The sequence below is a fragment of the Micromys minutus genome (genome assembly GCF_963924665.1).
Source record: "Micromys minutus genome assembly, chromosome: 27".
Classification (NCBI taxonomy): Eukaryota; Metazoa; Chordata; class Mammalia; order Rodentia; family Muridae; genus Micromys; species Micromys minutus.
In genome coordinates, this window is record NC_137962.1 from 29865042 (window position 1) to 29888108 (window position 23067).

The window sequence follows — 23067 nt, forward strand, 5'->3', positions numbered from 1 at the left end:
AACTTTGGGGGTAAGTGGTATGTATTTCTGCCATATATGGAGACTTCAGATGAGGTAGCCAGCCTTCGATTAATCAGCTCTCTTAAGTAGTTTCTGACAAAAGTCAATTTATGCCGCCCGTTTGGGCTCAATGAATCATTGCTGCACTCTTTTAAGCTTTACCTATATCAGGAAGGCAAGAGTTGACAGGATTAACACTGTTCAGCATCACTTTACATAACAGCATTTGTTCACCTCAAATAAGAAAAGTTTTGTAATGTCAGACAATCAAGATCCTGGGTCGTGGAGACTATCAGAAGAAAGCTATCATCCAAGCTTCTCAAGGGAAACAGCACTAAACTGAACTTTGTCCCAGGGCTCAGTGGATATACTGATGCCAGGAATATCTCATTTGAATAATGAAAACAATTTAAGGAAGGAAAGGATTGTTTTAGCTCACAACTTAGAGTACAGTCCATCACAGCAGGGAAGTCAAGGCAGCAGCAGGTGGTTGAAGCACCTGGTCAAAATTCACCTGGTGCACAATTTCTTCAGCTACTATGGTCCAGGATACTTCTTCCCAGGGAATGTTGCCACCCACAGTGGGCAGTGAGTATAATCATGATAACACCCTAAAGAAATGCAAAGAGGCCATTGTTTCTGTTGAGTCTAGCTCTGTCAAGTTAGCACTAGTGACTTATACCAGTTTCAACTCCTCCAGGACTCCTGCTGTTTCACTAAACTAAGGGAAGTCAACCTAGATGTACATAAACTTCTCACAATACCAAACACACAAAACATTCGTGGTCCCAGATATCTTTTAATTAATCATTTTTCTGGAAGGCTTCAGCAAGCATTATAAAAGAAGGAGAAATGAAGTAGAATGGGGCAAATTATTTAGAAATAACAGGAAAATAAAGAAATACAGTCTACAGAACACAATCCTGCCTTGTGTGGCACAAAAGTAGAAACTAAGAATGTGATGGCAAACAGGGAACATGTATAAGGAACAACGCTCAATCTCCTAGTGACGTGGGGAGAAGATGAGAAGAAAGGGACAGAGTATGTAATTCAAGATCACTGGGATGTTACCTGAAAAATGAAAAGTAGGCCTAAGAAAGTGCAATAGGAGGTACTAGAAGGAGAAGGCAGCAAGCAAGAGTGTAGATGGTCTTGCAGCTGTTTGTATTTGGATGTTAATTCCACTTCCCCAAGAAGGGAATTAGATCCAGGCGGGCTTAATTGGCATTTTAAGGATTTTATAGGTCTTGTATCTCATATAGAAGGGCAGTTTGTATCTTTGTCCATTTGATGTAATCTTGTTGTGTAGAGGGTTTGTGGATTGAGAATTAAATATATAAACCTGTATGTAAAGCTATCAGGCTGTAGAGTCATGTTCTTGGCAGGGTAGTAATTCCACTCCAGATGGAGGCAGTCATGTGGGTGAAGTGAGATGGGGTGTCTTGGACCGAGCAACAGAGTCTGTGCCCTGACTCCATACTACAAGCAATGCCTGCAGAGTGAAACTTCAGGAACCGATAAAGAGATCAGATATTCCTTTTTTAATATTTACTGCAACACAGGAGAACCTGAATACAGCAGGTAACTGACTCATTGGGAACTGTTAAATTAAAGGATGGTTCTGCTAGAAATTGAGACTTCAAAGGAACAGCTGTTATAGCTGATGTAGTAAGAAAAAGACTGAATTAATTTCACGCTCTGCTCTTGTAGCTAACACATCTGGAAAAAAGCATGCTAAATATGAGGGTTTGAGTTTCTACAAACTTTATCTTTTATGAGAGATTTTGAAGAGAGGTCATTGTATGTTCAGCACATTGCTGTTCTGCAGTTGCAATGAGGGGGTCACAGCTAAAGTGAGAAAATACTTTCCTAATAGACCATCCTCAGATAAACAGTAGTAACCACATGATTGTAGATGTCCCTGTGCCCTAAAAACATAAATGACTGAAGGACAAGAGGAAATCCCAGGAACTTCTGCTTTTACAAAATACAATTAAAAGTCACAGTGCATTTCACTTGTCCTCAACTTGTTCAGAGTAGAACATTTTTCTTACTTAAGCATGATCAGTTAACCAACATGTATTATAATTATTTGACAAGTATCCATAAGCTCAAGAGGAACCAATTACAAGGGCTGGAGATATGGTTCAGTGGTTAGGAACACATTAGTGGTTCCTCTAGAGGACCGGGGTTCAATTCCCGGCACCCATAAGGCAGCTCACACCTGTGTGTAACTCCAGTTTCAGAGATCCAACACCCTCACACAGACACACATGCTAGCTAGAAAAACACAAATCCATACTAGATAGATGTTAGATAGATAGATAGATAGATAGATAGATAGATAGATAGATAGATAGATAGATAGATAGATAGACAGATAGATATATAAAGTATAATTGCATGATAAAAGTTATTCTGTAAGTACATTTGTCACACCTCCCTGTACAATATTGCACCTTCCAATAGAAAGACCAGTCTGATACATGCAATACACACAAAAAGGGAGTGATTTTTCTTTCATACAAGATAGTTAGATGCCCAGCTTCATCCCCTTACTGAAGTGTACATGAACACTAAAATTGTTTTGGGTGTTACATAATAAAACTTTCCAAATTCCCTCAGAGCTTTATTTTAAATAGCAAATACTTGCATCCACAGTTTGTGCTACCTACAAAACTGAAGAGTCCTGCCTGATCTCATGGATGCCTTCGCCTCTTGGTGTTAGACCAAGACTTTCCAACACCTTCTCTATCCTCCACTTTGGCCATTTGCTGTGTCTACGATCAGCGTACAGACTTTCGGTGTCTGTTCCCCAGTCCCAGACATCAGGGCTCCTATATGCACAAATGAGGCAGCTTAGTAAGCTCGAGGCCCACTTCTTTGTTAGAAGTGGGCAGAACAAATGGCTTTGGGGAAGAGATAGGACTGAAAAGTATAACATACATGATAATTTCCCTTCATTTCTACAATGTAATTATATGTAAAATAAAATGACCCTTGAGAGAGGAAGAGGAGAGGAGGAACAAGGATAGCAAGATAGAGGGTCAAGCTTATATTCGTAACATTTAGAAGGATAATATTCCTATTCCTAAAAATAACATGATAATATCTGTGGGCTTAGGTGTGGCTCATTGGTACTTGCAGGCCCAGGCTTTGATCCTTAGTACCACAGAACTCATTTTCTATTAGTATACTCACCATATGTGTCCTATTGCAGTACTGGATAGTGAACTGTGTGCTTGCACCAAAAATTATTTTTTGATATATTCAACAACAAAGTAGAGTGAAATATAGTCTGTGTTATTTGTCCAGAACAAAGTTGACTAAACCATGGAACTCATTCATAGAGTGCCCTAGAGAAATTCTTCAAGGAGATACCTGGTGATTCTGGGTTCCTGCCATTTAGGGAGACTGCTTCATACTGTTATTTACATCATGAGTCTTGGGAAACTGTCTACTCTACAGTCCTCAGTTAGAGTAATTGACTGCAAAGAATGGTCATCTATACTGGCTTTTTCCCGACCCTCAGGAAACTGGTATGTGTGGAATGGGGGTCTAAATGAGAGTCTATCCCATTCATTTCCAACTCTGTATTAGTTACTTTCCTTAAGGGAGGAAGTTTATTTAGGCGAACTGTTTCAGGTGGTTGTTGTCCATCATTCTGGGGAAAGTAGAGAGCGTCTCCTATGCCACTAGCAGGTGCTGGAAAAGATTTCATATTGACAGGAAAGAAGACAATGGCAAAGACAAACACTCAGGGATCTGCTCCCAACAGCCAATCTCCACCTCTTGAAGACCCCACATTCTTCGAACGAGCACCACCAACCAGAGCCCAAGCACTCCAAATATGACCTCTATGGAGCATTCCAAAGTTGAACCATAACAAACTTCAGGTGCTAATTTTGCCAGGTCATTGAGAGCAAATCATTGTTAACAGGGTGGAGAAGCAAACCAATCATCAGTCTTGGAGTGAAACTAAGAAGGGGTTAGTTAAAAACTTAAAAGCAAAAGTTCTGATTTATTTTATAGTCTTCCATCTGGTTCTTGAACCCTTCTTGTAAAGTTGGTTGTCTTCAGCAGTAATCTTTACTGTCATAACAAATAAGTGCTCCTCTGAACGACCATCCTTCCAGCCCTGTCTCCTACTGTAGACAATTGCCTCAAAACCCAGTTAAACAAATAAATACTTTTTACTAAAAACTCAAGAAGTGTAGTCATTCTTTTTAGGACTCCTTAGTTTTTTTTTTTTTTTTTTTTTTTTTTGGTTTTGCTCCCAAACACTGTGTACAAACAATTTTTAGCATTTTAAAAACATATTCTTTATGGACTCTTGGCTCATTATTAGAAAGGTGTTGAGAGAGGCATGAAATTGCTAATAACCATGTTTTTATCTTAAGCTTCATACCTATATCCAACAAAATGCTTTAGAGACTCCTCCTTTGGTAAGAGGCTACATTTCTTGTTACTGTTCCATTGTCACGCTTTTAGAGTGCACACACAAAGTACGCCACACTCTAGTGGCAAACATGATCCAATAGTGAGAGGCACAGCAAAACACCTGTGCATTCTGCTGTACCTTGCTGATCCAATAAACCCCAAATGAAGTGTGACACTGTGCCTAAAGCTTTCTATTCTTTCTGGCTTAATTCACTATCATCTGCAGAACAATCCTTTTGATAAAATAAGTGCCATTCAAGTGGGAATGTTTTGAAAATAAAATTACTCAGAATTACCCAAATCGAACCTACAGTTTTGAGCATTTGCTATATACCAAAACTGTGCTCTATGTGTTCTCAAGAACACACGGTTTTTTTTTTTTTCCTTCCAAAAACTCAGAATCTAATGTGGAAGAGGAATATAAGTAAGCCATGCAAGACAAACTTAATGAATTGCATAATACGGTAAAATGAAGGAGTTCTGGGAAAACACAATGGTGACCTGCCCCGAGGGTTTAGAAAATGACATGCCAAAGAGAATCTACTAGAGATAGCTCTAAGCAGAATGACTAAGAGGCCCATTATGGGTCCCAGGCTTATTTGTTTTAAGTACACACATTTGCAAAGCTTCTGTTTCATCTGCACACAATGCTGGAATATCATTAGATATTTAAATGCAAAAAAATGACATTAATTCTGAGAAATAAAATGAAATGTCAGGTGGAGAGAGAGATGAACTAATACAATAGAACAAAGAAGTCTGGTCACCTGGCCTGATTTGCAGAACTGTTTTCCATGGCAGGTGTCCAGGATCCATGGGCATCAAGCCACTACCATGAACACTGTTGGCTACTTCAACCATCAATCTGAAAAATAGGATAATCATATACTAATAAGAACAGACAAACAAAAGTTTAATCAACACAAAACTATTACCAGTCTTAAACTTTTAATTATGCTAAACTTTCTTATATAAAAGAAAAGTTTCAGGGCAAATGTCTTTTTTTCCTTTTGTTAAAAAATAGCTCTTTTTTCCATACAACATATTGTGATCATGGCCTCCTCTTTCCCTACTCCTCACAGCTTCTTCCCTCCCACTTAAATTCACCCCCTTTCTTTTTATCCTTAAAAAACAGATAAGCATATAAGGAATAAAAATAGCATAAAATAAGATAAATCAAAAACAGACAAATCAGAATATGACAAAAATAAAAAAGAACCAAAGATAAACCACAAGAAATGCATATAGATGCAAACAATCACACACATACACACACACACACACACACACACACACAGAGAGAGAGAGAGAGAGAGAGAGAGAGAATCCTATAAAAAATATAAAACTAAATGGAAACTATAACGAATATGTAAAGAACATGCAAGGTTAAGAAATAAAACACACAGAAAATGTGAGCAACAACAATAAAAATGCCCGGACTTAACATTATGAGACAAAACCCTCCAAAAATACCTCTGAGTTGTTTTGTGTTGTCCATCTACTGCTGGGCATGGAGATTGCCCTTAGGAGTGCTTTGTTTCCCCAGTAAGACTCCTTTGGAGAGGACTAGAGAGATAATTCAGCAGTTAAGAGCACCCACTGCTCTTCCAGAGGTCCTGAGTTCAATTCCCAGCAACCGCATGATGACTCACAACCATCTGTAATGGGATCTGATGCCCTCTTCTGGTATGTCTGATGAAGACAGCTACAGTGTACTCATATACATTAAATAGATAATATTTTTTAAAGACTCCCTTAGAGAAAACTAATTTTTTATTTGTAAGTAGTTATCAACTGGAGATGATTTCTGGTTAAGGAATGGGGAACTGTATCCATTTCTTTCAGCTCTAAGACCCCCATCTGATGCCCTGTGCATGTCACGCTCTGTGTGTTCATTTGTGTACCAGCCCTGTTGTGTCTAGAAGACTATTACACCTTGATATCCTCCATCCTTTCTGGCTCCTGCACCACATATGCCTCCTCTTCCACATAGGTCTTGAACCCGGAGGGGTGGGATTTGATGAATACATCCCTCTTCGATCTCTTACTCTGTATACTGTCTGGTTATGGGTCTCTGTATTTTTTTCCCATGTGTTACAAGAGAAAGTTGTTTTGATGATGGCTGAGCAAGGCACTGTTCTATGAGTATAGAAGAATATCATTAAGAGTTATTCTATTGCTATACAGTAGCAGAACAGTAGTATTGATTTCACCCTAGATCCCTGTCCTGCAAGTCTCATGTTCTTACCACCCAAGAGGAGCTGGGTACAGATGGCTTTGCCCTTCTCATGAAGTAGGAAAATTCAAATCAGATACTTACTGGTTATTTTCAAAAACTTTATGCCACTATTGTACCAGTGTATCATGCAGGCAGATCACTCTTGTAGTTCAAAGGGTTGGTAGCTGGGTTGGTATCTATCTTTGCACTTTGGTAGCATGCAGAGTACCTTCCAGTACTATGAACACTAGTCTGAAGTAATGAAGGCTTTTATGTAGGCACCAACTCAATTTCTCCATGTCCAATGAGTTGCCTGGATGCTGTCATTTGTAATAGGGTCTGGCATCAGCTTTAAAAGACTCTAATATGGCAGTAGCTTAGGTTGTTTGGGGGTTCCTATAGAACTCCTATGTCCAATAAAATGATTAGATGTAAATGATTCCTGGTATGAAAAATTTCATTGCTGATGAGAGATATCCAACTGAGTTTTTCACCCCATTGTTAATTGATTTCATTTAGATAATCATCATATATATTATGTTATAAAGATATAATACACATATAATACATGTATATTACTTATATATTGTTATATGCATTATATTTTATTTTTATATAATATATGATTTCTGTATATTATAGAAATTGTACTGTTTCCATTTGACTCCAAAATGGCCATTAGTTTAAGCTGTCCTACCTCTATTCCCTTCATCATTCCCTTCTTCCTCCCCTTCTTGTTGGACTCTCCAATTCCAATTCCTCCCCATGGCCATCCATAGCTATCTGTTTTATTTCACTTATCTAGGGAGACCCATCTCTCACCCTAGTCTCTTACTCTGTACCTAACCTCTGTGGTTATACAGATTGTTTTGTCAAAGACTTAAAAAATAACATCCATATATAAGCAAATATACACCATAACAAATGTTGCCTCACTTAGGATGTGCGTTATTTTTTTATCTTTATCTGTTTACTATTTCACTATTTCATTGTTTTAATTTTAGAGCGTTGTTTGGCTAGAGTTGCCCCTAAGATATTTTATACTTTGGGAGGTTATTGTACCCTAATTTATTTCTCAGTCTGTCATTCTTATTTACAAAGGCTACTGATTTATGTGTTAATTTGTATCCCAACACATTGTTGAAAGTGTTGACGGCTATAAGAGTTTTCCAGTAGAATTTTATGGTCATTAATTCATAATATCACACCATCTGCAAGCAGTCTATTTTGACTTCTTGCTGTCCTGCCTGTATCCCCTTGATTTCCTTGGGTTGTCCTATTGCTCTTTCCAAGAATTCAAGAACTATAATGAATAGGTATGGAGAATGGATAACCTTATCTTGTTCCTGATCTTAATGGAAATATCTTGAGTTTCTCTCCATTCAAATTGACATTGGCTGTGGGTTTGCTATAAATTGTCTTTATTATTTTAAACTATGACCCTCGAATCCCTGAACTTTACAGGATTTTTATCATGAAAATGCATTCATTTTGTCAAAGATCATGTCTGCAATTATTGAGAGGATGGTGGGGGTTTTCTTTCTGTCTGTTTATATGATGGATGACATTTATCAACTCGCATATGTTGAAACATCTATACATCACTGGGATGAAGCCTACTTTATCATGGTAGATGATCTTTTTCATGTGTTCTTGGGGACTACTAGGTTTGATGATATTATAGCAAATATACAATGCTATAATATACTAGTATACTAGTCTGGGATAACATCTGTGGTATCTCAGGGTTTGTAGACTATCTGTTCAGGTCTTTCTGATTTTTAGAGTCTTGCCTGACAGCTGTTCTAATAAGTCTGCCTTAATATGTTATAGCCATTTTCCCCTTGCAGTTTATAATTCTCTCTCTCTCTCTCTCTCTCTCTCTCTCTCTCTCTCTCTCTGTGTGTGTGTGTGTGTGTGTGTGTGTGTGTGTGTGTGTGTGTGTGTATACATTTAGTGTTTTGATTAATTTATTTTATTACATTTCTTTTTTCATTTATTTATTTATTTTATACTCCAAAATTTATCCCCCTCTGCTCCACTCTCCAACTGTTCCATACCCCATACCTCCTCTGCCCCCTGTCTCCATGCAAATATTCCCACCCTACCCACCCTATCAGAACTCTAAACTCCCTGGAACCTCCAGTCTCCTTAGGGTTAGGTACATCTTCTCTGACTGAACGCAGAATTCTGCTGTATATGTGTTGGGGGCCTCATATCTGCTGGTGTATGCTACTTGGTTGGTGATCCAGTGTCTGAGAGATCTCAGGGGTCCATGTCAATTGAGACTGCTGGTCCTCCTACAAGGTCACCCTCCTCCTCAGCTTCTTCCAGCTTTTCTCTAATTCAACTGCAAGGTTCAGCAGTTTCTGTCCATTTGTTGGGTGCGAATATCTGCATCTGACTCTTTCAGCTGCTCATTAGGTCTTCCAGAGGACAGCCGTGATAGGCCCCTTTTTGTGAGCACTCCATGGCCTCAGTAATAGTGTCAGGTTTTGGAGCCTCCCCTTGAGTGTTTTGATTATTATGTGACATACTTTTAACTTCCAAGGCCCCGATGACTGTCACTGGCATCTCTCCCTTTTGGAGCAGTATATTCAGTTCACTGATTGGAAGATTTGGGTTTTTGTTGTTTCCTTTCTGCCCTCATAGGTATCAGCCCCTGTTACAGTCACTGTAATAGAACCAGGATTAAAAGTAATTTGTGGAGGAAAGGTGGTTCCCCCCCTCTTTGGCTTGCACTTCCAGATCATAATCCATCAGTGAACAAAGTCTAAACAGGAACTGAAGCAGGGCAGGAACCTGAAGGTAGGAACGGAAGCAGAAGCCATGGAGGAGCATGCTTACTGATTTATTCCTGTTATTTGTCCAGTCTGCCTTCTCATACTACCCAGGGTCACCTGCACACAGGTGTCAACATCTCCAGTGGGCTGGACTATTGCACGTCAATCATCAATCAAGAAAATTCCCTTCAGACTTGCCTAAAGGCCACGAGAGGGCATTTTTTGTCCATTCAAGGTTCCCCTTCACAGATACCTCAAGCCTGTGTCAAGTTGACAATAAAACAAACTAGGGTGGTCCCTGTCTGAGATATACATAGAAAAGATTTTCTCACACCTTTTAGCCAGTCTCTCCACTTTGCTGACAATTTCTCTTGCTGTACAAAAGCTTCATAAGATCTGTTGATCCCATTTGTCATTTCACGGGATTATATTCTGTGCTCCTAGAGCTTTTTTCTAGAAATTTCTTGCCTGGAATTTATCTTGAAGTATTTTCTATGTATTTTCTTCTATGACTTTCTACATCTCGGGTTTTATATTAAAGTATTGTATCTGGTTTCAGTTAGCTTGTGAAGGGTAGGCAATGCCAGGGTAATTTTATTCTTTTGGCATAGATTCAATCTTCCCAATACCATTTGTTGAAGAAGTTTTTCTCCCAATGTATAGGTTTTTTTCCCCCAAGCTTTTATTAAAACTTAGGTTGCCAAATAAACACTTTTTAAAATTATTCAACATCATTGACCATAAGAAAAATGAAAATTAAAACTACCTTGAATTCCATCTCATCTCAATGAGGCTAGCTATTGTCAAACAAATAAATAAGAGCAAATGCTGGAGAGGTCGTGGGAAAACAGGACTGCTGATTCACTACTGGTTGGATTTTAAACTTGTGTGTATTAAATAAGTCAATGTTGAGATTTCTCAAAACTGAAAAATGTGGTCCTATTGAGAGATCTTCCTCATGACAAAGGACTGCAGAAGCATTAGAAAACATCCTCTGGTACATGTAATTTGAAGGTTTCCTTGTACATCTCCCAAGCCTACAGGCTGTGTTCATGCTTACGTGTTTATACTCTGCATAAAAGAATGGAAATTATGACAGAATCTATTAATTAGAGACCTGGACACATGCTGTAAATGTGGTGTCTCACCTACCCCAAAGTCTGCCAATATTTGTGTGGCTCTTTTGTAAAAAGAAGTTGATATCAGCCCAGACATTCCACAGCAGGCCTCAATTTCTTCCTGCAAACAATGCCAAAGATGTTCTCAACCACCAGCAACTTCAGAATCCAGCAAACTTTGGAATCCAGGTAAGTTAAAAGTCAAAGAGCCCCTACGTAAGTTTTGGTTTATAAATGCGGGCTTCATTTGGAACAAACACTATCCTGAGAGGCTTAAACTTAAATTGATAATTCAGAAAGAGGTAGTCAATGGTGCTGTCTTTCATCAAGTATTTGTAGTGAATTATGTTTTTTCAGTCCCTAGTATGTGTAGGGAACTGAAGACTGTACATATAGAACCATAGAGCACAAGCTATGGGTTTCTGGAAGTTTCTTTTTTTTTTTTTTTTTTTGTATTTTTTTTTTATTTGACAAGCAGCAACATCATGTTTGTCATTTTAATGTAGATACAATTATTAGGTTATCTGCCATATTACAATATTTAAGTTTTTATTTTATATCCTTTAAGATACATTAAAAAACACACACACACACATCAACTGCAAACGTGAAGGGGAGAAAGCATGGTACCCAACCAAATTCCACATTTCAGCAACACTTCACTCATTCTTTTAATAAAGTTTTAAGAAACGTCATAATGACATGAGCTTGAAATATCTCTAGGCATTTTCTCTGACGCTCATGACGTGGCACTGGTGATGTTGTAAACAGCAGAAAAACAGGGCCTGCCAGACGACCAAAGTATGGAGGCACAGGCCTGCTTTCTCCCACAGGAGCTCACCAAATGGGGATGGCAATGACCTCACACCCGCACCAGGAGAAGGTGTCACGCGACGTAACTGTATTCATCTGCAGATGCTTGGCTGCGCTCAATGTACTGCTTGTCTATCAGAACTTCTATGCATTTCTTAATCATGCTGATACTGGGATTGAACCTGGCTCTTGACTGACTGATTACCTCTTGAATGAGGGCATTGTGCCGAAGCACTTTGCGTGCTTTCATGATGCGAACGATAGCAGCTTGAAGATACATTTTTCCGGTCCTCATCTACAGCACTTCTAGTCTGTTCCAGTTCTTGTGGTGTATCCTTCTGCATTGATGTAGTAATCTTAAATTTTGTTCTCTTACTGCTGAAGCTCATATTTAATGAAAATGAAGATTCTGCATCAATATCTTCCTTTTCTGAATCATGGTTAATCATTTTCACATCAAGTAATGATTTGATTGTTTTGGTCAGCTCTTTTTCATTCATCTGGGTACTGTCTTGAAGTTCTTTGTAGCTGACAGTTTCACTGTCGTTAAAGGCAAGAAGAACTGCCATTTGGTAGGTTGTAACCATAGCTACATATGGTTTTCCCAAATAGTGCATTTTAACTTCACCTGTACAGAGATAATGTAACCATGTCAGTTTCCTTCCACTGAAATGCTGGCTATAAAACAATTCAAACATCTGTACACTTTTTTCTAACTCCTGGGGGATGGCAAATGTGGACGAAGGAGCCTGAGTGAGCGGCCATGCACCAGCCTGAAGGACATATATTTGAAAACTAATGCCCAAATCGATCACTGTGTCCTGGTTTCTGATGAAATTGTTGAACTTATTGTTAAGATCAGCGCTGACACTCATGTCTCTGTACATCCGATGCAGTTTGCTGGTAAACTCATAACCACAGGCTTGCTTTAATTTATTGATCATGGCTTCTTCAGAATCCATAGACATAGACAGCCCATGAATTAGACGTTTTGCTAGCATTCTTGCATAGAACTTCTGAAAGACGTCCTTGTCATCGATATATTTGAAAACTGTGATGAAGCTGGTGAGTTTGTCTTCCACTTCATTCTCTGTCATCCCCTTCGCTGACTTCTTTAGCAAGTTATCACAGTACTTAGCAAGCAGTTCAGGTGCTTTGCAAACAGACTTGGGTTCTCTGTAATTTACAACAGATGTAAGGGCCTTATCTAAAGCACTCATAAAATGCTGATCACCATTCAAAATGGTGCTGATAAGTTGAACAAATTTACCATGTACTTCCAAAACTAATTCCACAAATAGTGTTGGCATATGTTCCTGAGTAAGGTTACTGGTCGCTCTAAGGCCCTCATCGTGGATGTATTTCTGCAGCTCCTCAATCATATGAGGCAAACCACTGGACACAGCACGGAGTAAGACATATATATTTGCCATGTCATTCTTTCTCTCTTGCCGAATGATGCTGTGGCACTCTGAATGTAAGAACTGTAAGTGGTCTGCTACCATCCGTTGCTGACACTCGTGAATCACTTTAGTATATGAACTTGGATGCAAATATTTTCGACATCTAATTTCTTCATCTTTTAATCTACCTAGAACCTTTTCCATATACTGTGAACAATTTGATTCTTGTAATAAATTTGAAGCTTCTTGTTTGTAATATTCTCCCGTTTCAGTCAGAAAAGAAGACACAAATATTCCCTGATAAAACTTTAAGGGAAATTTTTTCTTATACTGTTCAACATGAACAAAGGAGTTAATAACCCAATAGATTACTTTCTGGTTTGGGTCTTCTCCACCACAATCATTTTTAATTTCTCGAAGCAGCATCTGGATGAGGATGTTCTGAAGGGGTTCAACCATTAACTTCCTCCACATATCCAATGCTAGCTCTCCTATTTCCACACACACACACACACAATCTGGACAGTTGATATTGAAATATTCATGCATCACAGTACAATTTATATTAAATATATTCATAATGAATGGTCTGGATTTCTATTACCTTTCAAAACAACATACTCAGGAGACAGTAGAGTCTCTTTTGTGTATAGTGCAGATACAAAGAATGACAGAGGTTGGTTCCCTATAACAGGTCTTCCCCTTCCTCATCCTCCTGCTTCTCTTCTTCATCTCCTTTGGCAACAGTCTTCACTACCTTTCCTGTCTCTGTGTTATAAGAACCCTGACAATCACTTCTTTATAGAGAAAGGCCTTATGTTAGCTCACAGTTCAGTCATAGTGAACCATGGTACACTATGCAAGGTTGTCACTGTAACTAGGAGGCAGAGGCACCCAAACAACCTAATGTTCCATTGAGTCTCAGATGTTTCTGCTTTACTTTCATTCCTTACATTAGCAAAGTCGAATTCCTCTAACAGACAAATTTTCAATGTGCTCATTGTATATTGTTTGTAAATATCAAAATCATAGTGTAATAGTATCCCTTGGGTAATAGTATAATTCAAATTAGTCCCAAAATGGTCATATATTAGAAATGTGCCCACCAATGCAACAGTGTTGAGAACTGGAGCTTCGGAGATGATATCAATAGATTAATAAGCTAGTACATCCTGTAGAAGCAGCTTTAATACAAAATAAAGTTCAGTTTGACAGGTTTACCCTGTCTCTCCATAAGATGACCTTCAGCATATTTTAACGTAGGCAAAGTGCCTTTGTCAGGTCTTCTCACCTTCAGAATTATGGGTTAAGTTCATCTTTATTCTTTATAAATTATCTGGTATGAACTATTAAGCTCTAACACTATAAAAATGGGGGATGCTAAAACATGCCCTAGATACAAGTACTCTCTCACATACTTGCATGCTGTTCTCTCTCTCTCTCTCTCTCTCTCTCTCTCTCTCTCTCTCTCTCTCTCTCTCTCTCTCTTTCTCTCTCTGTCTCTCTCTCTCCCTCCCTCCCTCCCTCCCTCCCTCCTTCCCTCCCTCCCTCCTTCTCTATTCTTTCCTCCTTCCCTCATTTCCGTGTTCTCTAAAAAGCCACACTTCTACCAGAGACATTGACCATATTAGGAGAATCAATGTCCTCCTTCCTTTTGAACAGATGATATGTTCTGCAGTGATATCAGTGATGTGTCTCCTTTGGGGGTGCAGGTTAAGTAACTATAGATCTACCACAGATTCAGTTGGTCTATTTTATTTAATATTTTTTTTTCACAACTACCCAACCCTTTTTTTTTAAATTTGTATGAAAACTACATGAGATGTTTAACGGTCTCCAGTACCATCGTAACCATTTTAATAGATGTTCAATGACATCTCACTGCTGTTCATCTTTATTCCCATGACAGATAACAAACATTTTTCATATTATGTACCACATACTAACTAGAGAGAGCTAAAGGTTATCTGAGTGCTGACCTAAATCACAGTGACATGACTAAACACAAGAAGATGGGAATACGGGACCTGATGTGATGCTTCTCTCTGAGACGGGTGAAGAAAACTGAAGCAAAACAGCTTGTCATGTTTACTTCCTCTTTTCTCTGCCAAAGCAGGATGAAGAGAAGGGGTGGGGGAGCTGGAAGTTTGGTTTCTACATGAAAACGAAAGCCAGTGGTACCTGGAATTACAAAGCACTTCCTTTTTTAGGAGAGACTGGAGGAACTGAAAAGCCAAGAGCATATCTAATATTGAACACATCCTTAGCCTATGGAGAATGGCTTGGCTCACATTTGAGAAAGAGATGAATTAAGGTCAGTTATCTCCAAACTTAGAGATAACACCTTGTGTCATTTTTTATTTCTCAGGTATTCTTCAGTGTTCTGAAAGTCCTCGCGTGAATTTCGACTGGAAGGATCTACTTAAAGCTCTTTCAGGGGAGAGATTTTAGGAACTGCTCTGAGGTGCATGAAAATCTATCAATTTTAGTTAACTGAATCAAATGTGTTCGGTTGGAATAATTCAGCACCCTGTGTGTCTTCTCCTTTCCCCCTCAAAAAAGGGGGTGAGTTAAAAGAACCTCTGGGTTCTAGAGGTTAACATAAAAAAAAACACCATGCTTCTGTAGACTTTAACTATCATTCCTTAGAGTGGTTGATTTTTGTTTATGATGTCAGTTCTCTCGTTTACATTTAAAACCAGGCACATGTGGCCATGAAGTATAATGCTCATTGAAAGCATGCATGACTCACATTAAATTAGCATTGTTCCAGAGTAAAAGTGGTCACCCCAACACATCGTTTTCAGCTTCCTACAAACACACTGGTAAGGAAGAGAGAGACTCCACTGACATCTAAGAACAGTCCTAGAACCCAGAGTTGACTAATGGAAACTTTACCCTAAGAAACCTGCCAAGTGCATGGGGTTTAAGGTAGGGAACACTTAACTGTTTGGGTATGTACTGTATCTTGAGATGTGCTTGTTGTATTATTTATTCATTAAGCTGTGTAGCTCTACAAAGGACTAAGGTGGCAAGTTGCCCACATTATGTGAAGTGAGCAAGATACACATGCAGCTATTTTCAGTATTATAGCTAGCAACCCATCACCTAACTGCTACCTATCAGATGCTGTAATTGTCTCCTTGAGTCTGTTGTACATAACGTGCTCTCTGCTGAAATAACTGTTCTTAATCAAGTACAGTATGCACACGTGTGCTTTCTTTTATAGACTTTGGCAGCCTAGAGAAAAACTGTTGAAAACATTACAATAAGAATAGGCGTTTCTTACCATTTGTGTTCTTACCAGTCTGTATTTGAAAAAACATAAAAATGGTGTAGTTTCATGGTATAAATGAATCTGTGTCTCTACTAAAGGAAAAAAATCAAAGCAAAATCTAAAAATGTTTTAGATAGAACATTTAAATTCTCATAAATCCTGAGAAAATAAAAATAGCACTGCTTGGTAAATTATAATTATATACCTCCCTAGTGAGTTATCTTTTATATTTTTTAATGAGTTACTTAAAGATAAACTGACAAATTGTATTTATTGTCAGTCCCTTGGACATCCAATCAAAAGAAAGAAAAAGATGACCCAAATAAACAGAAATGAACATGGAAACTTTAAAACAAACATCAAAGGAATTCAGAATCTCATAATGGAATGCTTTAAAAAAACCTGTACTCTGTGCTCACTTCAGCAGCACATAGAGAAAATGACCCTTGCACATAGATGACATAAAAATTGATAATGTTCCAAAGTTTTGCTGGCAACCCCATTGCAATAGGCCCCAAGAAAAATCTCTAACTGAAGCATGCAACAAGGACTACTGAATACCAAGTATAAATATCTTCAAGGACCTCAAAAAGGAATATGAATAAATATTTAATTAAGACAATGAGAACATAAAAATAAATGAAATAATGAAAACCTTTCAAAACGTTAAAGAAGAATTTAACAAAAAAATTAATCGTTAAGGAAAACAGAACCTGAAATAAAACTAGAAATCAGCATTGTAGAATGTCAAATGAAACCTCAGAGGTAAGCCTCACCAAGAGATTACAAGATATGAAATAGATCATTTCAGGTCTTGAAGACAATGTCAAAGAAAATGGATATATCTCAGTTAAAGAAAATGGTAAGTCTTTTTTTTTTTAATCAGGTATAATCTGGGACACTATGAAAAAACCAAACTCAAGAATAATGGGAAGAGGAAAAGAAGAAGAAACCAGGTCAAAGCCCCAGAAAATATTTATAACAAAGTCAGAGAAGAAAAATTCCCCAATCTAAAGAAAGAGTTGCCTATCAAGGTAAAAAAGCATAGAGAATAGAAAACAGAACCAGAAAAGAAATTTCCACAACAGATTATAATCAAAACATTAGAAGTACAGAACAAAGGAAGGATAGTAACAGAAAAAATGACCAAGTCACTTAATGGCAGTCCCATTATAAATAAACCATAATTTTTAAATAAAGACTCTGAAAGCCAGAGGAACCTGCAAGGATGGTCTAAAAACTCTGAGAGACCACAGATGCCAACACAGGCTACCGTACCCAGTTAACTATCAACCACACTTAATGGAAAAAGGAAAATATTTGATGATAAAGCCAAATTTAAGTAATTTCTGCCTATCAACCGGGCTGTAGAAAGCACTAGAAGGAAAATTTAATGTGAAGAGGTTAACCACATATAAGAGTACACAAGGAATAAATAAGTCAAGAAAAGTAAGTCAAAAGAAATTGGGGGAAATTCAATAATAACAAAACAAGAATCAATAAGCACTGCTCACTGATAACTCTCAACACCAATGGTTTCATTTCCCAGTGAACAGTCGCAGACTAGCAGCCTAGATTACAAAACAGAAGCCATATTGCTGCTGCATCCAAGAAACACACCTCACATTCAAAGATAGACATCCCTTCAAGGTAAATGGATTTAAAAAGGTATTCCAAGCAAACAGACCTAACAAGCAAGCAAGTATAGCCATATTAGTATCAGGAAGGGAAAGAAACAGACTTTGAACCAAAACTAATGAGAAGAGATAATGAAGGACATGAGATGCTCATCAAAGGAAAGATGCACCAAGAGTACATTACTATTCTAAGCATTTATGTACCAAACAAAAAGACCACCAAAGTTCATAAAATAAACACTACTACAACTAAAATCATATATTGACACCCACACAGTGATAGTTGGTTACTTCAACATCTCACCTCACCAATAGATGGTTTAATCAGGTAAAAATTAAACAAAGACTGCTGCAATAAAATAGGATCATAAATCAAATGGAACTAGCAGTCATCTATAGGACATGTCACTAAAACACTAAAATATATACTCTCTCTTTTCAGTAGTTCATGGAGATTTCCCCAAAGTTCACCAAATATTATGAGACAAAGGAAGTCTCGACAGATGCGAGAAAACAGAATTACTGCCATGAACCCTCACTGATCATGATCGAAATAAAGCTGAACGTTGGTAACAATGGAAGAAGCAGGAAGGATACAAACTCGTGGAAACTGAGCAACTCATTGCTGCATGAAAACTGGGTCAAACCAGAAGCCAAGAAGAAAGAAAGCTAAAACGTTTTACAACTGAATGAGAATGACAACATAACTAATATCCAAAACTATGAGACTCAGAGGAAAGCAGTGCCTTAAAGAGACCAGACAGCAGAAAATAACAAGTGGAGAGACCTCATATTCGTAACTTAATAGAACACCTGAAACCTCTAGAGAAATACTCAAAAAAGTGAGTGGGAAGAAATTTTTATAACAAGATTATAAACTCTTAGACAAATTAGCCAAAAGATGGAAAGATAAGGTCCAAATTAATAAAATTAGATATGAACAGAAAAAAATTACAATACACAGGGGAATTCATAGAGTCATACAAGCAAACTTTAAAAAAAAATCTGTATTCCATGAGGCCCACCCACTACCACACATATGCAGGTGGGCAGAAGAGACCCACCCACTGCATGGCCTGCCTGTAGCAGGAGCCATCATGAAGTACAAGTGTGTGGTGGAGAGATAGGAGAGAAAGAGGAGAAAAGTTTGAGCACTACGAAGAGGAACAGAACTGGAGATACAAGGGGAGAGAGAGAGATACAGCCTAATATAAGTAGAGCCTGCCCTGCCACCTGAGACTATGGTGAAGTTCCTGCCAATGCTGCTACTTAGGGTCATGTCCAAGTCTGTGTCCATGCAAGAGCAAGGGTCTGTGTCCATGTCTGTGGTTTATATTACCACCAAATCCCATGATGCTACCAGGGACCACGTTGATGTCTAAGTTGTGCAGTTCTGGCCCCACCTCTCACTGGTTGTGACACTTGGGAAAGTAGGCCCTGCACCATTCCTGGTATCACAGTTGAGCTGGCTCTAGTGGCAAGAACACAGATGAGCTGACCCTGACATTGTAAGTATGAGAGAGCCGGCCCCATCTCTCATCTGCCTTGAAGTGGTGTGGAGTGGATGCAGAAGAGATACCCTGCCTCCTGGCAGCCACAGCTACCTGTGGTAGGAGGGAGAACTGGTTCCAAGGTCATGAGAGCTGGAGAGATGTCCCTGTCCTTCACCAGCTACAGCATGCTGGAGTGAAGACCCTACACCTCACCTGGGTAGCTCAGTACAGCTGGCCCAGCTGACAAGGGTGCAGGTTTGAGGGAGAGCGGGAGAGCAGGAGAGATGGCCTTACCCCTTTCTGCTTGCAGTAGTGGGTGAGCTAGTGATGAAAAGCCAGCCCTGGTGGTGTGGGTACAGGGGAGCTAGCAGGATGACCAGCTCAGCTACCACCCAGCTGCAGATCCAAGGCTTTGAGTTGGTCCACCATAACATCTACAGTATTGATGGAGCAGGTGAAGGGGCTGGTCCAGCAGATCCAAAGCTACAGGATCTCCATGACACAGGGCGACAACAGGATATCTAAGAGGAGTCTCAGTGAGAATCCAGTATTGATTTTAAAAAGTAGCAGAAACTAGATGCCTACGTTGCAATGAGCATTTGCAAGTGAAGATGTATAGAATGTATAGACAAAGGGGTGCACTGTGACACGCTACAGGCTCTATAACAATGTTGTGTTGTTTTGGGGACTTTTTTTTAATGGTTGGTTGGTTTTGTTTTGTTTGTTTTGAGGGGTAGTGGGGAAGGTTGCAAGGGCAAGAGGCTAAGTATGAAGGGATGGGGGAGATGAGTGGGATTAGGGCACATGATGTAAAATTCACAAAGAATCAATAAACAGGTTTTCTTGTAAGCATCGTAGGGAGAAAATCGTGTATTAGTGTATTAGTTTATTGTTCCAAAGGGGAAGAAGCTATAAAATGTGTAGCAGGCAAGGAAGGCGTGATGTCAAGACTGGGAGCTGACTGCTCACATTCAATCCACATGAGAAAGGGAATGGGAAATGGGGCAGCGCTCCAATGTTCAAACCCCACCTACAGTGATGTTCTTCCTAGCAAGTCTCCAGCTCCTTAACATTCATAACCTTTCGACACAGCGCCACAGACTCTGGACACTCAGTGTTACACTTGGGTCCCAAATACCTTTTGAGATATTTAGTTTATTTCAGAGCCATTTGAATTTCTGCCTTTAGGGTTCTTTTGAACCCCTGGTGAATCTACGATTCTAATAGGGAAACGTACAGATCGTAATTTTGTGTCAGTAACTAGCAGTGTAACAACCCCTTTAGATGAGGAAATAGTCAAAAAAGACACACACATGTCCTTTCCTTTTCCTATCGGACATCTGAAACTGGTTCCCAGTGAACCAAATTTCCTCAAAAATCCCGTGCTGAAGCAAGGGAAAGAATGACCCTTGGACATTTGCCAGAGCAAAAACTGAAAATATATTTTCATTTAAACTAAAATTTACATATTCTTTCTCATGTGTGGGGGGTGTAAAATTGTAACAGTACTATATAAAAGTAGAAAGAAACCAGGGATTTTTTTCTCCCCAATTTCATCAAACTATAAAGTATCCCATTTTCCTTATCAGTTTATTTTAGGATGTGATAAGTTTATGAATCTAAGTGATTTCTGTAATGGCAGAGAATTTTTATAAGGTACAAGATTATCAGGGTATCAGTTTTCATTGGTTTGACCTTGGGAAATACTTTGACCTTGGGAAATACCAGGTCTGTGCTATCCAAATGCTCCAGGCGGTCAGAGTTCTAGCTGACAAGAGTTCCCTATATTTCTGGTGATTTTTTGTAAAATGATCTGAGTTAATGTATTTGCGTGTATCATTTTAGGCCTAAAGCAAGATGAGGCGATGTTTTTACCTCCATAATTTCTGAAAATAACTTAGTAAGGAATCTGCAGCTATTTCATTTCCTCATTTAAAAAAAAAATACATGCCACATTTTTTAAAGAGACAAATAAAAACATTTATTTAAAAATTAAAAACAGTGTAGTGTAAATTTTCCAGTTATTTATATTACATAGGGTTGCAGAGGTCATTTTCATGCAAGTATACCACGTACCTTCAACATATGCCACTTCTAGGATCCTTGTTTCCCTTCCCCTCCCTTTGTTTCCTAGACAGTTTCATCTCTACTGTCCCATCATCATCAACACATGCATTACATTGTGTATCTATCATATTTATACCCCCAAATAACAGAAAGCAAGCAATAGTTGTCTATCTGTGACTGAGGTGATTCACTTAACATTATTATATTCAGTTACCCATTTTCCTGAAATGACATAATTATTTTATGACTGGAAAAACATTCTGTTGTGTATATAAGCCACACATATTATAATCATTCCTCTGTTTGGGGGGGTTAATTGGGTTGTTTGTAATACAGCTTTGGTGAATTGTGATGCAGTAAAAACTGAAGTAGAAAAAGAACACACATGGTATGCACTCACTGATAAGCAGATACTACCCCCAAAAAGCACTGAATACCCAAGAATCAATTTACAGATCTTATGAAGCTCAAAAGGAAGAAGGGCCAGAATGCAGACGCCTCAGTCCCTCTTAGAAAAAAACAAAACAAAACACTCACAAGAGGAAATACAGAGACAGATAGTGGGGCAGGGATTGAAGAAAAGATCATTCAGAGACAACCTCACCTGGGGATCAATCCCATATGCAGCCACCAAACTGAAGCATTATTGTTGATGCCAAGAACTGCTTACTGGCAGGATCCAGATATGGATGCCCCTTGCAGAGACTCTGCCAGAGTCATACAGATACAGTTGAGGATGCTTGCAGCTAACCATCGGACTACACATGGGGACCCCAACGAAGGTGCTAGAGAAAGGACTGAAGGAGCTGAAAGGGTTTGCAACCCCATGGGAAGAACAACATTATCAGCCAACCAAACCCTCCAGCACTCCCACACACACACACACACACACACACACACACACACACACACACGGTATTTTTTCATTTATAAAATAGAGGTGCTATTACCTCTGATACTCCCTCTCTTTTTTTCTGCTACAGCATCTGTCCTTTCAAAAAGTAAGTTATTACTTATCCTAACCATGCCTTGATGAAATGCAAAAAGAAATGAGTTAATTAGAATTTAGAACTAAATAATTAGTCATTTTACAGACAGGCTGTTTTCACCTTTTAAAGGCTCACACAACACCTCCAAAAGACTAGCCAGAGAGACAGGAAATCTGATGTTTGATCCCACCATAATTTGCATAAAATGCATGCGTTTGCATTCAGTTCTCTATTTGCAACTATTAACAAGTCAGTTCTTACAAATCTTTAAAGCCCAGCCTCGCCTGTTTGCACTGCTGGAGCACAGACTTTGGCTGAGAATTCTAGCAGAACCTCATGGAGACTACAGATTTCCATTGTTAGCGAATTTCCTATTCTTCACTCCTTTACAGCTTTGGGGTGGCCAATAAGATATACTGAAGAACATTTTGATTGGCTTCTCTCACAGCACTCCTATTAGGTTATTTCAGAGTTCTTTAAAACCCTATTCACATTGTAGATCAGCGGAAATAGAGATTTCTCTTGTAACTCATCTGTAAGTTCTTGACAGTTATTGATTTGCACCTAATTGATACAGTACTTCTTGACATATCAATCAGCCACTTTAACTTTCTCTACTTCAGAGAGATCCATGTTCTAACCTGGGAGGCTTAGGCTGGGGCTTTTTAAATTTTCCTGCCATATGAAAGGCAATCTTCTATACACATGTAACCTTGCATTTCAATTTCCCATCACAATGAAGTCTTTTCCGGCAGCTTAAGCAAAAATTAGGAGTCCAGAAATAACATCAAATTTGATTGACTGTGGAATCATTAGTGTTTCTCTATTC

At 38.7% G+C, this 23067-nt stretch overlaps 1 protein-coding gene across 1 annotated transcript; it reads right to left on the reverse strand.

Annotated features, from left to right (window-relative positions):
• Positions 1 to 11020: 11020 nt before the first annotated feature.
• Positions 11021 to 13269, reverse strand: CUL2 (cullin 2). Its single transcript, XM_080938841.1, is given in 2 exon segments — positions 11021 to 11655; positions 11657 to 13269. Coding segments are annotated over 2 exon segments (1803 nt in total). The 5' UTR covers positions 13250 to 13269; the 3' UTR covers positions 11021 to 11445.
• Between the last annotated feature and the right edge of the window lie 9798 nt (positions 13270 to 23067).